General features: G+C 43.2%; 1 protein-coding gene across 2 annotated transcripts in view; it reads right to left on the minus strand.

Moving 5' to 3' along the window:
* The window catches only part of RAPGEF6 (Rap guanine nucleotide exchange factor 6), a 112,630-nt gene that overhangs the window by 44,240 nt on the left and 52,379 nt on the right, over positions 1–16,011 (minus strand). For both annotated transcript variants that reach the window (XM_032196874.1, XM_032196875.1), the window contains one exon: positions 2,115–2,246. In XM_032196874.1, the coding sequence (XP_032052765.1) occupies positions 2,115–2,246 (132 nt within the window). The remainder of the gene's footprint in view (positions 1–2,114; positions 2,247–16,011) is intronic.

Genomic DNA, 16,011 nt, shown 5'->3' on the forward strand with positions numbered 1-16,011 from the left:
AGCTTACAGAGATCCGTGTTCCCTACGAGCTGCAAAAATAGATGGGCGAATGTCATTGAAAAGGAGATTCCTACTGAAAGGTCCTCACTCCTTCCAGAAAATCTGCACTCATTTTCACATTAACTAATTTCTAACTCCTCAAGGGACAAAAATACATTTCACCACTGTTCATGTCATAGGGCAGATAAATACGCTGCTCCATCATTTCTTTTATTTATGTAATTCTTATTTGTTTAACAATCATGATCTTTTGGCATTTTTTGAAGAGCAGGCATGCAACGTTTCAAATGCATTTAACCACACATGATAAGAGTATTCACTCATTACTGGAATGATATTTTCCTCATTAATAATATATTTCAAGTGCTTTTCACTTTCAACAATCTTTCCAAACCACTCAGGTAGACAGGCAGACAGAAGATGGTCAGGAAAATCGCCTATCAACCTCAATATATAGATGTTAGGGTACAACATCCAGATTAGTTCTGTTGATTTTGACTAATTATTTTGAGTCAACAGACTTGATTCCAAGGGAAAACAAAATTCAAGATGTAGAACAAAATCTTCCAACTCTGCCACTCAGAAATCACGGGTGCATTTTGAAACCATCATCTATGATGCAAGCTATTGCTGCCCCAGCTGGCAGTGAGCAAATCTAAGGATAACAGATTAACAGTCTAGTCTCTCTATATTTTAGTCCTACTTAATGCTGTAAAAGGATTTTTGCTTCTAATGTTTGATCTTTAAAGTTAACTATCAACACTTTGCTGTAAATAAAATACCTCCCCAGTCGCTGTTTCTGGTGAGGAAAGACCCAAGACGGTACCCAGGAAAAGGGAATGGGTGTCTAAAGTCCAGGTACACCTACATAATGCTAAATAGTTGCTACAGATTTGATATTGTAGTTAGATTTCAACTTAAAAGTGGAATGGTTGTGCAGTTACCAAGACAAACCCAAGATGACCACCCTCATCAACCAGAATGAAAGACCCCCTCTGCGATTTGACACGAGGCAGTAGCTCTTGTTCTTTTATAGACAATGCACCTAAGTTATCTCTGAATTTTCCTCGACTTCTATTCACAACGAGCAACACTGGAATTTCTACAATCAGTTGGTGCAGAGAGCACGTTTATGGCCATGCTTCTGTTTGCAGGACAGGACATCTCACTGACAACAAACACAATCAAGGAAGGAGGTATTTGACAGGCACAAACAGTTTCATGAAATTTGTTCCATAGTCCAGCACATATCGTTGAATGTGACTTTTAAGAGCAACAGCACACTTGTTGGTATATAAAGATGTGAAAAGCACCTCCCTGTGCAGCATTTCACCTCTCACAGCCGGGGAGGTGCCACCTCGCCCCAGCGACACAGGCGTGTGCAGCAGCAGCAGGGAGGGGAGCTGCAGATAAGCAGCCACTGTTTTGCTTACAGAATGTTTAACACCAATTTCCTTCCTTCCAGAAAAAAAAAAAAAATTAATAGGAATAAGACATTCTCAATATTAACATGACTAGTCAAAACCAAACCCTAAGTCTTTGCTACACGTGATAAGGCAAGAAATGAACTGGAAACAAATTCTTTCCATGCGTAAGTCCGATGCTAAATGGTATAAGGATTTACTACATTTATTTTATCGCATTCTGTATTGCAACTCCACTCATTTTTCATTATAATTTATCATCTGTATAAGCTGTGATTAACCAGCATTTAATAGAACTATAATGAAGTAAAACACTGACACTGATGTTCACCTGCAAATAGTGTAATTGCCACCCTCTTCTGGTCACCGTCACCTAGCTCAGTGCTAACAAAACTCGTGGCGAGGAAAAACAAGGAATGAATTGCCATCAGAAGCAGAATATGCAGGTAGCATTACAGATACACTTTACAAATTCTGTGCAACAGCTTCTGACAGACTTCTGACAAAATCCTGCCAGCCAACAGCAAAAATAACAAACAAACTTAGGAAGTGGAAGCCTGACCTCGTGTTTTCTGATAAACAGCTGACACCACAGCAGCACAAAATGTTACCCAGAGCAATTAGGAAAGGCAAAATGCAATTTTCAGCTGGGGGAGGAGAAGGAAAAATAAGAAACAAATGCAATTTTACCTGATAGATATCAGACAGGCTGCTGCTCCCAGAATCACTGGCAATGCTACATCCAGACTGGCTTGAAGGGACATGAGTCACCTGAGGATGAGGATTGTCTGTAAGATGCATCTTGGTAAGATCAGCTGGAAGCTGCAAGTAAAATGGATTTGGGGAAAAAAAGGAAAAGGAAAAAAAGAAAAAAGACACATAAATCAGATTTGTTGACAAAGTTATCCATAAAACATTTGTTACCTATTTGAATATTCACTTGTACGTTGACATGTATTTTGAGAAAATGGTAATTTAGACTAAGCTTGGCCAATCATACTTCTTGTCTTATATAACTGATAATGATTCATCTTTCTATAAAATGAAGGTCTAGTTTCTTTACAGCTCACTGATACACACTGACAGAATTAAGAGCCTGTAAGATAAACACGAGACAATGCCAGCCAAACAGCTTACAACTTTACCATTAGCTTATCCTGCAATCCAGTATGAAGAAGGATACCTGTTCACAAATTCAAGCCTTTAATTCAAGAATAGCCTTAGAAAACATCAATATACAACAAAAGAGTTAAGTAATCTAAAACAAAGTTTTGGTCTATAAACTGCCTTTTTTTTTTTTTCATGATGATGACTACAAAGCAGGGATATTATGTATTTCTGGTACATGCAAATTCAACAGTGCTTCTATTTTATCTATCCATAAATCAACATGTATATAAATATGTAGACACATTGCATTGTATACATATACATTATTTGGTTCGTGCTCAACTGAATGAACAGAACTTTTTATATTGTATTGCTTTAAAAAAACGTTCTTATACAGAAAAAAATCTGAATTATTCTGGCAGCATCAGCTATCATGATCAAAGAGAAAAAGCTGCTTCTGTAAAACAAACGAAATTCCACACAGAAGAGTCAGCCTCTAGATAAAATATTCAGTTCTACTAATTAAAAGACAATATCGTGCAGTTGTTGTTCACCCAATGTCATCCTTATAAATGGTGATTTTTAAGTAAGAGGAGCACTTTATTAAACACTTGTTCATAGATTTTTTTGGAACCATGACTGGTGCTGTAGGTCTCAGCCCAAAAGGCTGTGAGTCCTCTGACACACAAACCATAATTTTGATTTTCAAAATTGTGATGAAGACCATGGGGGATGTTGTGACATCTGTCATCACCAAGTACATTCCCAATGCCAATCATCACTCAAACCTAAAGACACAAGAAGACTACAAAGCTAGTTTTCAATATGCTAATATCTACAACAGTCCTGTTTTGAATGCATCTTAATTTCAAAAAGTGCAAGATATTTGTCCTTCAAATTAATACTTTTATGCCCACATGTATTTGGAAAAGGATAAATCTGTTTAAAAGGTTTGAAAAACACAGCTAAACCTTTATAAACTCCATTTAAAAACAAAACAAAAACCCACTCGAAGCAGTAGATACAAAGCAGCGAACTTCATCCAAGCACAAAGGAAACACAACACTTTGAAGACTATGTTTAGCCACCAAAAAGTTTTAGAGACTGAAAAAATCTATTTTCAGGACTCGAGAACAGAAAAAAGGTCACGGTGCTCAGCTGACGAAACCCAGTGCAGCGGGGCAAGGAGCACCACCACGCCAGCACACGCAGGAGGAGCTGACGTACGCCGCGATGTGACCCCTCCAGCAACCGGCAGCAGCACGGAAACGAAGCAGGACAAGCTGAGAATTAATTTTAGCAGGGAGTGCCAGCTGGCTTCACCTGAAATTCAGGGGAGTACTTCTTACACTACACGTTTTTGTGGCACATGCAGAAAAGCGCCATCCATCTCTTGCTGACGGATGGGCAGCAGCAAGCGTTACGCTGCCTCCCCAAAGCTCTCCAAGGTCTCCTTGGTGCCTTAGCTGATGCCCACGGGGTGAGCAGAGGCTGCTCCCCAGGACACTGCCTCCACTCATGCCACGGGCAGACGCTGCCCTGCTGCTGCTGGAGGCCGGCTGCTGGCCTGGAAGGATGCGAAGCGCCCACGAGCAAGGTCAGCGCGTTGCTTGCCAGCGAGGAGGAAAGGCAGCAGCAAACCAGGGCTGCTGGCAGGCACCGCCGTGCTGGAGGTTGGTGTAGATGAGAAACCCAAGAGTTTTAGGAAGTGGTGGAACAAATCAGCCTGGGTGGATTCACTGCCCCTACCTCAACGTGACCGCAGTTTTGCTGTGTGCTCCTCGGGGGTCTCCGTCCTCTCCATCTCCCTGCTCCAACAGCCGCCCAGAGAGCAGCTTCTGCCGGCGGCCTGTCCAGCCATGGGCAGGCTCTGGTAGCACCACTTGACACCAGACAGTTTAAATTAAACTATCTATCCAGATTCCTAATGATTTACAAACTTTCAATACGGCTCAAGCAGCACTACCCCAGCAGTTTGTGTTCTCTGTGCACCATCTAAGATCCTTGCGACAAAGGCTGCTTTATACAGCACGGCTGAGAGCGACTGCTGGGACAAAATGCAGCTCTCACAATCGGAAGGGAGTTCTGTGTGGAATTTGTCTGTACTTTTCATAAATACACACTGAAGACTAGCTCGAACCACCAGCACCATTCCCCAAGGAGTATTTCTAATCAAGGCATTAATCACTTATAACTGATCTCCATTCCCCTGGCCAGCACTGCCATCAATTCCCATTGCTCACACAGCACACGGCCTCCTGTGATGCTCCTGCTGGACGTCGCAATGTGACTGTAAAAGACATTTTGTGCAGGTTAATGTAAGGAAAGGCTGCAATATCTCTTTAAATCGGAGAGAGATATAAGGTTTATTTGAGACAAGTGACCTTTAAAGTGCTGCTTGCCACTCTACTCAATCTCCCAAAATAAATCACAGCTTCTGTCTTTTGTATGTCATTTTTATTACCCAAACCGATTGTTCTTTCCTTCAGAGCTCGCTAAGCAGCAATAGGGGGATCGGATGTGTTTGTACCAACAGGACAGCAGGCACGGGCAGGACTCGTGGATGTGGCAATGAAGTTGCTCAAAGTGCTTTAAAATTGTCTGAACTACCAGCAAAAAGCATTCGTTTATACAACTATGATCTCCACATGGGAGAAGCTTAGGAGCTTATTCCAAATGCATCAGTAACTTGAAAAATTGTGTGTTATGGAAACAAGGTCAAAACAGCAACATTCGCCTATGTCCACATTAGAAACTTTTGGAAGTGATGTGTACATATTCCCAGTAGCTTCTGGCTAGCCGTGTGCCACAGCACCCACGGGCAGGAAAACCCTGAATATCCATGAAACTCTCATGAACAATGGTTTAGAAAACAGATTATTCACATACCACTTGAGCTACTAACAATCCCCACCCGCCTTCTCCCCCAAGAAATTACAGCCTGGAACCCGAATCTGAGCTGCTGGCAGAGAAACCCACTGATGTCAAGGGCAATGGGCAAAACCCCAGGAGGCTGCATGGGGAGACGCAGGATTGAAATGGGAAGGGAGGAACCAGGAGGGGACAGGGACCCGACAGTGCCCACCACTCTGCGAGGTGTCCCGGAGGAACGGCTCCACATTGTCATGTGTGATGCTGGGGGACTGGCACAGAGCTATGTGGACCTGTACAGGTTTGCTAAAATCAAGCTGAAATGGTTGAAAATTAAAGAAGAATGAAAGAATAAGTGAGAACCTAGTAACACAGCATAAAAGCTATAAACACCAGTCATGAACAATTTGGATGAAGTTACTGGCTGTTCAAGAAGGAAAATCCCCCACAAGAACAACCTTATGTATCTCGTAATCTGCTTCAAAATTATTCATCTCCTAATAAACCACTCAAAACACGTGCTGCATTTCAATCACTTTGTTCACTGTAAGCAGTATGAAAGAGAGAAGAGGTAAGGAGCCCCCCACGGACCGCAGCGACCCCGCACCGTGCCCGAGGGTGAAGGTTCAGGGGGCTTCTTGCTTCCCAACAAGGCATACTTCCAGAAGTATACTTCTCATGTTTAAACAGATAAAGATGTCCTGCCTTGCCTAATATTGAATTATCAACTTCCTCAACCTCGTTTGATGACGAGGGCAGAGGCTCGTTTGGTACGTGATGATTCCTCCCAGGACTGCTGAGGTTCCCGACAGCCCCCAGCCAAGAGCCACGGCGCTGTTGCAGCAGCCAGGCCCGGAGAAGCTGTGCTTTGGCTAGAAATGGAGTCACCTACCTCACACAACATGGAATCACGCCTACACACCCCAACCAGACACCAGACATTAGAGAAAATTGCATATTCCTTCCTGTACAGCAGGCACCACCCAGCAAAGACTCACCGGCTGTGTTTTTACAGAGAGGCTTTCGCAGTATTACATTCACTACCAGGGAACTCCTTAGGGAAAAAAAAAAAAAAAAAAGTGTTGGCACCTCCTTTCCCCACCCAAAATATCCCTTAGACTTCTCAAAATCTACCAGCTGCTGACTGCAGACGACACAAGAGCAGGAAGGCAAATAACCTACGTGGAGAAGCAGCGTGTTCATTGGACTTGGTTTCAGGTTTTTACACAATCAACGACACGAAGTGTTCTGTACATCGCAGGACAGTGGATAATTCTGGTCTTATCATTAAAACAACCCATTTCCATCCCATCTCAAAGTTGAAATGCTTCATGCCATTGCTCTGTGTATGAACTGGGGCTTTCATCTGTAAGATTCATTTAGCCCTATGTATTACTCTGACAAAGCGCTAACAGAAGAGGCAACATTTGTCAGCAATGGAAGGAGAAGAGCCATTAAGACCATATAACATGCGTGTATATATACAGACATTGCAAAAATCCCTGCATTATTTTGTGTGACAGACTAGTTATGTCTACAATTGCACTTTAAATGGCAGCGATGCTCTGTAGCACACCTTGTGCATTTGGTGCACTTGGCAGCACACACACAAGGCACGCATCCTCTTCTGCATCTTTCTTGAACAAACTTCTCAGCAGAAAGGCTGAATCACATAGAAACCTCCTAAAATGTTACAAGTCTTTGGCTGTTCTGGGGTGTATGTACTGCACATATTATGGTACAACACTGTCAGCTCCAGTAATTAGTTTTTATTAAGAATTAGGCCACTGTCAAACGATTAAGTAGTTGTCACATCCAAGTTTTTACTTTGTGCATCTTCCTGAAAAGTTTACTTGAGCTTACTTTGCCAAAGTAAAACAATAATAATTTCAACATAAAAACTACAAAGCAAGAAGTGTGCTTTAATTGCTGGTTCTATACCTAGAAAAATGTTGCTTCTCTGTTTCTTGTTCAACTTCTAGGAATGGAGAAGTACTACCCTAAAAAGAACCACAAATTAAAAATATATGACTGAGCTGAAACCCACATGCCAATTCAATTCCAGATTTTCCAAAACTAAGAGGTTACAGCTCTATCTTGTGAAAAGACAAAAAGAATTAGTTCTGACAGAAGTAATACCACCCCAGCTTTACAAAGGCGCAGTACTTTTCCCCCACTGCCACCAAGTGCTTTGCAGCAATTTGACGACACTGAATTTTTACACGTACAAATTTCCACCTCGTTTTCCAGCTACCCAGTGCCGTACTGAGCTGCATCTCCCTCCATCACATTTGAAAGCATCTCGTTTTCCAGACATCCAGTCTGAGGGGTCTGATAGCCAAAGATGAAGGCAAGAAAGCAAAAACTGCCACGCTCCTGGGATGCCTGTGTTTGAACAGGGATTTCCAACTAACGTTCATTTTCTAAATGAGTCTTTATAATTAATTTAGTTTCACATTAATATTTATATCCATACCTATGGTCGCACAGGCTATACAAGTCATCTGCCAACTTTCTCAAGTCTTATGTCTGTAATTTTGAAATTAATTGAGAACAAATTCCGACGTACGCTGTATTTCCCAAGCTAGCAGACCACTTCTCCAGCCCCGAGTGGAGTGCGTCTGCAGTGACATTCACTTCCTACGTAAACACCATTTACTCTCAGCAGTGAAGTCACACAGAATACTCGGGAATTAAATTAAAAGCTAATTTTGGTATGGCAGATTTTAAGACCGCACATGCCCTGTACAACAGAGCAAATTATGGGATCTTTTATGAGATGGCCACCAATCCGCTCTTCAGAAGCGCACTGAAGATGAATGGTAGCCTGAGGATAAACTTCCCTTTACGTGCTCCCAAGGAGGGCTCTGCCTAAAAATTAGGGCTATAGAAAAGTCATTGAAGAGTTTATACAGAGAGAAAGCAGACACATAATTCATAAGTTACTATTGGGCAGAAGTTAACACACGTAAGAGGGTGAAGTGAGAGTTTTGTCCCTCTGTTCCCCATTCTTTACAGGGAAAGGGCTGAGAGCCTCCTTCAGCGCAGGGCTCCATGCTCTGCATGCTGCAGTTCCTGGGGGGCTGATGTCAATTTGCTGGTACCTTTCCTACTGAAAAGCTGCTTCTGTGAGTTTGCTCTGCAAGTTTCGAAAATAAGTAACAGCACCTCCTGAAACAGTTTGAATAACCTTAAAACACAGGTTGGAAGGGCGTATACAAAAAATGGCACAATAGCCTTGAAAAGAAGGGCAAAGGACCTATGAATTACCTTTTGCTACATGTAAAAGAAGCCTCATCCATCGTGTTTCATCCTGCATTAAGTGTCATGTTTATTAAATGTGTTCAGAAACATCCTGACCAAAGGACTCACCACCAGAAAAGAACTGGTGCAGGAAGCAGAGTCTGTGCAACTCCTGCTGTGTAGCATCCATTAAAAATGGAAAATACTGGAGGAAAAACGGACAGTAAGGAAGCAAAAGTTTCAGCTTGCCCTTTATTTGATACTCCTTGAGAGCAAAGTGTTTCACCAGTTCTCCGAGGTCGCTGTCTCTGAGCTCACCACGGATCGATCTCGGCTGGACACAGGAGAAGCACCAGCCTCAGACGCAGAGGGAACACGCTGTCCTTTTACAGGCTGCGTAAGCAAATCTTCTGTCCTTGGTTTCACAGGCTGTCAGTAACCTTATACCTTATTTTCTTTTTCTGAAGTTCCCTGAAACGTTGCCAGCACGAGGAATATCCAGAAACAGGGGGCTGATTCCCACAGAACAGCCCCAGACAAGCATTGCAGCCCCGCATCGCACGCACCCATCACCCTGTGTGTGCTTCTGTGCCCACCTCTCCCCTGCACCCCTACGCTGCCTAGCAATCCCAATTTTAAGGCACACATTTATTATTTTGGTTATCGTTTGTGATTTTCCATTAAAACGTTTTCACTGTTTTAAGTTGGAACCCATTAACACACCCTTAGGGCATTAACTGTGATCGCACTTGGTAACCCCTGAGATTTAGGAAATGCTCCCACTTGAGCTCCATCACAGCCAAGTGCTTCAAGGGCAGTGATTTCCCTTTCTTGGCTGATGCAGAAAGTTCAGGCTGTTACGACCTGCCAGTTAAAAAAAGCCTCCTTCCATCCCTTCGCATGCCTTTTTTTCACTGATGTCCTTGATTCAAAGTCTTTCGTTACCACTAGAACGAAATATTCTGCCCACATTTCTTCACTTTCATTCCCATTTGCACGTTAAGTCTTTGGATCCCCACCACCGAAGTTTGCCATTTTTTTCACCACTGAAAGCTAAGGCATAACAAGACTTAAGAGCAGCCTTGGCTAAATAACTACTGCAAAAAAACTGTGACAAGAGCCACTGATGCGATGAGTTGGGTTCTTCCCACATCATGGTTATCACAACCCAAATCTGCTTATTTTAAATACCTTGTGATCAAAGACTCGACCACGTGAAATAGGCTCCGTGCAGAAAAAACTCCCTGGAACTGGCATTCAGCTTCCCTTGATCCGTACCAGCTTTGAAGCAGCAGCTGACTGGCTCTGGCCAGCACCGGAGCACTGCTCTGGATTTCTGTGCTCTGTCGGCACAGGTACCTCTGTGATTTCTCTGTTCAGATGCCTTGTTAGCTCTACCATCAGTAGCACACCTTGTTTTCTAGCATTTTATTGCCAGGTATTTTGCTGGTCTCACTTGGTGCCTGCAATTCAATAACCAGCTAGCTCATTTTTCACCAGTTAATGTATTTCTTTAGTTAGTGCTGTTCCTTTCTTTCTACACCAGACTACCCCAAAAACACCGATGTTCACTCACACACATGTGCAGTCAGCCTCTTTTACACCACTTTTGTTCTCATCCATCCCATTTATTCCATCTGAAGAGAAAAACAAACACACTCAATTTTTTCCTTATCACCAGTATGACAAATCTCATATAGCCCACGAGTGAAATCATGAGAAGCCAATCACTGAAGTTATTTTCCAGTATTTTCATTAGCCCTTTTTTTCTAGGGCTTTATCTGCATAAGTTAACTCTGCTTTATGCGCTCACTTTTTGCGTAGAAGCCACAGTTCTGCTCCAGTTTAGACATGTGTAAGCATAAAACATATGCAGAGCTGTGCTAATGGGAGAGGAGAAAGTTGCTCCTCTGAGGGCAAGACGAGCCCGGCTGAATTACGGATGCTGACATCACTCACCGACTTACTTAATGCAAACAAAAGCATCTCCTCAAAGACCACAGCTGTTCCGCCAGTGGCACAAAAGCAGATTTCTTTAGATTTCTAAAGAGCAGCAATGATTTTCTAAAGAGCTGCACTGATTTTTATTTATTTATTGGCTCCACGAAGGCAATAATCGGTCCTGAAGTTAACCTCCCAGAGCATCCAGCCTTGTCCATGAGTGACAGCCGCCCGGCCGAGAACTCAGCTCAGGGGGTGCCAATCGCCAGCTGATGGATCAAATATTTGCCCAACAGGTTCAGCTGAAATCCCGTAACCTTCAATAACATCACGCTAAGAAAAATGGTGCCTCTCCCAGCTTCCGAGCTCCCCTTTGTAAAACGCACGCAGGATGCACTTTTTTTTGATGACAGATTTTTTTCAGCCCTTGTTTCAGCTCATTAGCTGCGGTGTGTACGCACTCCAAGCACTACCCAGAAGCATCTCAAAGAAACAGCGACCAAGCCAACACCGTTCACGACAGCCTTGCAGTGCCTTGAAAAGCATTCCTTGTAGTCTTCCTAAAACATCCCCAGGCTTACAAAAGAAAATAAAAAAAAAAACAAAAAAATACACTAAAAAAATACAACCCCCTAGAGGCTGCTCTATGCCCCCAGCAGCCAAGAACTTCTTGGTCCTTATGGCACATCCCATGCGGAGAAAACAAAATCCTCAGAAGTAGAAAAGTATTTTGTTTCCTTAGTAACAATAAGGTGACGTGAGGACAGAATTTCAAAGTAAATTCTGGTGTTGCCTTAAACTACATACGTAATGCAATTTTAATTTGGTTTTCATAAGTTTAAATTATAGATCACTGCTCCACTTTAACTCACGATAACGCTCGGCATCTGACACAAAAACATCTCAGCTTTGGAGAAGGGGGGGCTTTGGCTGTGAAGATGCTCGTTGGTATGAAAAAAGCGTCGATGAAACCCCATAATACTGGGAACACCCAACATGTAAACACAAGCTGCAGTTTTTACAACCACCAATTAATACAGAGCAACTCTTTTCTGGCCTAATCACAATGTAACATTTGTAAAACGCCAAGAATTATGCCCTGGTATTATGAAAATGTTACAATAAGAGCTCAAAAAGACGTTTTCAGTGCTCGAGTTCAAATTCTGCTGTTTGTTCTTGCCACTGACAACTCCTTGCAGGACTAAGAGCAGCGTTGGCTGGATAACTACTGCAGAGGAGCTGGGGCAGCAGCCAGCACTGCGATGAGATGTGCGAGGAACCAGACAGAGCCATGGAAGCCCCAACATCTGGGGAGCATCCTCAGATGGTTCTGCAGGGCACAGAGAGCTCCACACCTCCATGGAGCTTCGTCTTCACCTAATAATTTATCAACTCCTATATACACTGATTGGTATAAAATACCAGTGAGAGGATGCTCCCTCCTCGCGCACCCCGGGGCTGGGTGCCATTGGCATGGATGTGCCAATTCAGCTCCAGCTGGGGGCTGCATCCCTCGCTAACCTGGCCCCCAGCCCCTCTGGAAAACAAAGGAGCACCAACCTTCTGTCCCCATCGTCCCTGCATTCGTACAGAAAGGCATTCGTGGAAGAGAGAGGAGCACAACGGGGTGGTCCCGAGTGAGCTTCTGGCTGCACGCAGCACTGCAACAAAGCCGGTTTAAAACAAACAAAGCCCAGGAGGAAATAAATGAAAAGATAGATGTTTGTTTGCATATTAAGAGCCAATTTCCGATAAAAACAATCCTTCAGGAAAAGGCTGTTTCTGTTGAAAGTAGGAAGATGTGTGCTTGCATTTAACATCGAACTTATTGTACACTGGAGTATGAGAAAATTCGAGTTTTTAGAGTAAGTGGCCACACTGCTCATATTAAACCTTTTTTTTTTTTTTTTTTTAGTCTTCATAAATTGTCAAGCAAGAAGTGCATGAAAAAAGTTTTACCTAAAATATCACGCAAGTTGTTTTACAAAACAGAGCTAAACATCTAAGTGTAATGGATTGCCATGCATCAGCCCAGGTCCTTGAAGGTCTCTCCAAGCCCTCAGCTCTCACACTGCACCACGAGTAACCAGAGGCTGTGCTCCTGCAGATCAGTTACAGCACAAAAACGAGGTGATCCTGCCATTGCAGGGGGTGGAGAGGGAAAAGATCAGGAAATATGGAAGAGGAGAGGCCATAAATATTTTGAGGAGCTGGCCAGAACTCCAAAAACCTCAAAATGGGACCAAACCGTACAAACCAAGCAGCTAGGAGGTGAGAGAACCATCAGTGATTGAAGAGTCGAGCTCACAGGGCTGTCAGAGGCTGTGTGCCCGTGCCCAGGAGCTTGGGCAGCGGGGTGACGAGCACCCATGGGTGCCACCTACCCCTAGTGACAGTTTGGGCTCAGCACCGCTGAAAGCTGAGCTGGGAGCTGCGGGCACAGAGGAGGCGCAGGGGGAGAGGCGAGGTCAAGAGGTAGAGAAAGATGCTGTCAAAATCAACTGAAAAAAACAAAGCAAAGGGTCAGTTACTCTGTTTGCACTGAAAATGTTTAAAATTCATGCTACCAGGGCTACGTTTCACATGAGTGCATTAGCAAAGATGAGGATGACATCGAATCAAATCAAGGAGCCGCTATCCAAGCTCTGTTCTTCTTCTGATGAGCTGAAAATAATCTTTAATTGCGTGAAGGTTTCAGCTCAGGATCTCAGAGATCAAACTGATGCCCTTTGAAGTCGGAAGATGATGTTAGGCTGCTTTTATTTATGGTTAACTAAAGCTTGCATCACATCCCTGCAAGACAGCAGCAGAAATAGGAATGGGACTGCAAAATGACTTCAAGTTTTCTGCTCTAACCTCAGCGCAAACTTCTAGGGAGCAAATTTGCCTTTTGTTTTTATGTTTAGCATTAACAGATTTTATTTGAACAGAGAAAAGAGAACTTGGAAGCCTAGATAACCCAGACAAAGGAGAAAATGAGCTGCTGTCTACTGTTGTTAGACAATTTTAATGTGCACCTGGGATCTTACATGAAACTGTTTCCCTTCAAAATCCAACACTTTAGAAGCTAGAAGTTAAGTCAAAACTCCTTTTCTGTAAAAAGCACATTATCTCAAAAAGCATCCCTTCTTAAATATCCTGCACAGACACATTATCTGATCACTTCCTATTTTCCCCATCAGACCTCCTGACACACAAATAGGGTTGCTATGTATGCGTTCTAGCCTTGGGAATTTTAGGCTGTGCATGAAATTCCTGTCGCTGGAGAACCCTGCACATCCAAACCTTTAAGCTTAGAACTCTTTAATGCCAACTTCATAACGGGTCTGTGTTTAAGAGTTTCATATCAGAGAGTGCCTTATAGTCAACAGCCACTGAGAAAGTTATGATCAGAATTATAAAGACAATCAAAATCTTGTGGATATGCATTTGAAATAATTTGTTTGCATTAAAATAATGTGTTTGCATCATAGGAATCCCGCTCAGCATAAGCTGAGTGCCTCATGCTTTCCTTTATGTCCCTCCAAAGTCACAGTGGCTTGACAGCTGGGGCAGCTTTGCCACACTCCTCACTGCTCATCCCATTCACCACGTCTGCCGAAGGATGCCTGCATCTCTGCGTTTCATCTTCTACAGCCTATCACCCCAGGGAGCACACGGTCCCTAGGGCAGAGACATTTCTCACGATGCACTTCCAACGTGGGGCTCTGCTCCTGTGCTGGTACCTCCAGACAACCAACAGAAGGAACAGCCAACACCTTCCTGCAGCAGATAGTGATTGTTGTTGGACACCTTTCCAAGTACTAGCACAGCCCTGAGAAATACCGTTTACCTCCACGAGGCTCTGCCCAACAGGGCTGGATGGCTCAGCAACCAACCTTCAGGTGCACTGCAGAAATCAATCCTCCTCAAAGTTTTCTGTCTCAGTTTATCTCCTCTTAGCAGCATGTTCTGCATGAGAATAGACTGCATTGGTTATTTGACAGATGTCTACTGCACCTCTTTTACTTTTGGAAGCCAAAAGGCACAGCCCCCGCTCCCAGGGGGGCACACAACGCTAGCAGGCATGGAGACCCCATGTCCCTAGAGCTCCTCTTCCCAGGGGTGCCATCTCCTAAAGGCAGCTCTGCACTTCTGGGTAGCCATAAAAACTGATCCCCGTGTTCTCCTTTATGCACCTTCACCAAAGCTTGCCTTTCGGATTAGTCACAAGGAGTGTGACTTCACTTTGCTCTGATTAAACAGACGTAATGCTACTGGCACATTCAGAACAGCTACAATTACAACTGAGTCAACAGCCTGTTTTCAAACTGCTGTCTTATACCTCACTCTAAAGGCAACTCAATTAAAAAAATAATCTGGGACAGGTACTTATGCAAGTCTATGGAGTTGGGAATTTAATCACTGAGAAAACAAATGGAAGATCAGATGGTCACTGCTCTACAGCAAGAAACAGTTCCAGCTACAGAATGGGATTATAAACTACTTGACATTTTCAGGTTTAAAGTTACAAGTTTGCATATTTTAGAATTTCTGAAGTCAGTTATTTTACTAAAATATGTATTATTATAAAGCACCCATCACAGAAACAGATTTCTGGAAAAAAGCTTAGACAAAAACTAAACTGAATGAACTCAGATATAGCTCAGATAATCAGTGTGTTTAATCCTAGCATACTACTTTTCAGAGTTGCAGAGCTTCAAGAACTGATGAGTTCTAAAAGTTTTTTTTGGGGGTTGCAGGAATTTTGGGGAGCTTTGTATGGTTTTGCAGAACAGGGCTGTAAGTGGTTTTCCTGTGTTGGTTTCAAAGATAAACAACTTTTATCTGTGGACTGGGATGCTAAACCAGTTAATAAGTTTGCATCAGCCAAAAGAAAGAAAGAAAGAAAGAAAGAAAGAAAGAAAGAAAAAGAAATGAACAAAACCAGCCATACATACATCTTTCTCTCCGACGTTTTATAGAATTTCATTTTTGAATAGCAAATGCGTGAAGAAATGGCAGCAATCCACTGGGTATTGTCCTCAGTGCTGACACAGGGGTCAAAAGCCCTTCCAATTATTGTTATTTCCCACCCTCCACCAACCCTTGTTTGACCACAGGGTTTCTTTTCTTGTGGTTTCTCACTTAGGCCCAAACTCTCCTGAAAGAGCAGCCTCAGCTGAAGCACAAACGTGACTAAGCATTCCCAGTTTTTAAGCAATATTACACGTCCAGACCTCCTCCACAAGGGCGGTGCGGGCTAGACGAGCTTCAGGAAACCAATCCCTTCATATTTAATGTCTACAGACTGGGAAGGAAGTAAAGGAACCCACACGTACACTGGAGACTCAAACGATGACACAAACAGGCCAAAATCTGCCAACGTGACCACTGAGGCTCGGAGCCGTCACAAGCACACCAGGTCCCTCTGCCTTCCGAG

Source organism: Aythya fuligula, chromosome 14 (assembly GCF_009819795.1).
Source record: "Aythya fuligula isolate bAytFul2 chromosome 14, bAytFul2.pri, whole genome shotgun sequence".
In the NCBI taxonomy this organism is placed as follows: domain Eukaryota; kingdom Metazoa; phylum Chordata; class Aves; order Anseriformes; family Anatidae; genus Aythya; species Aythya fuligula.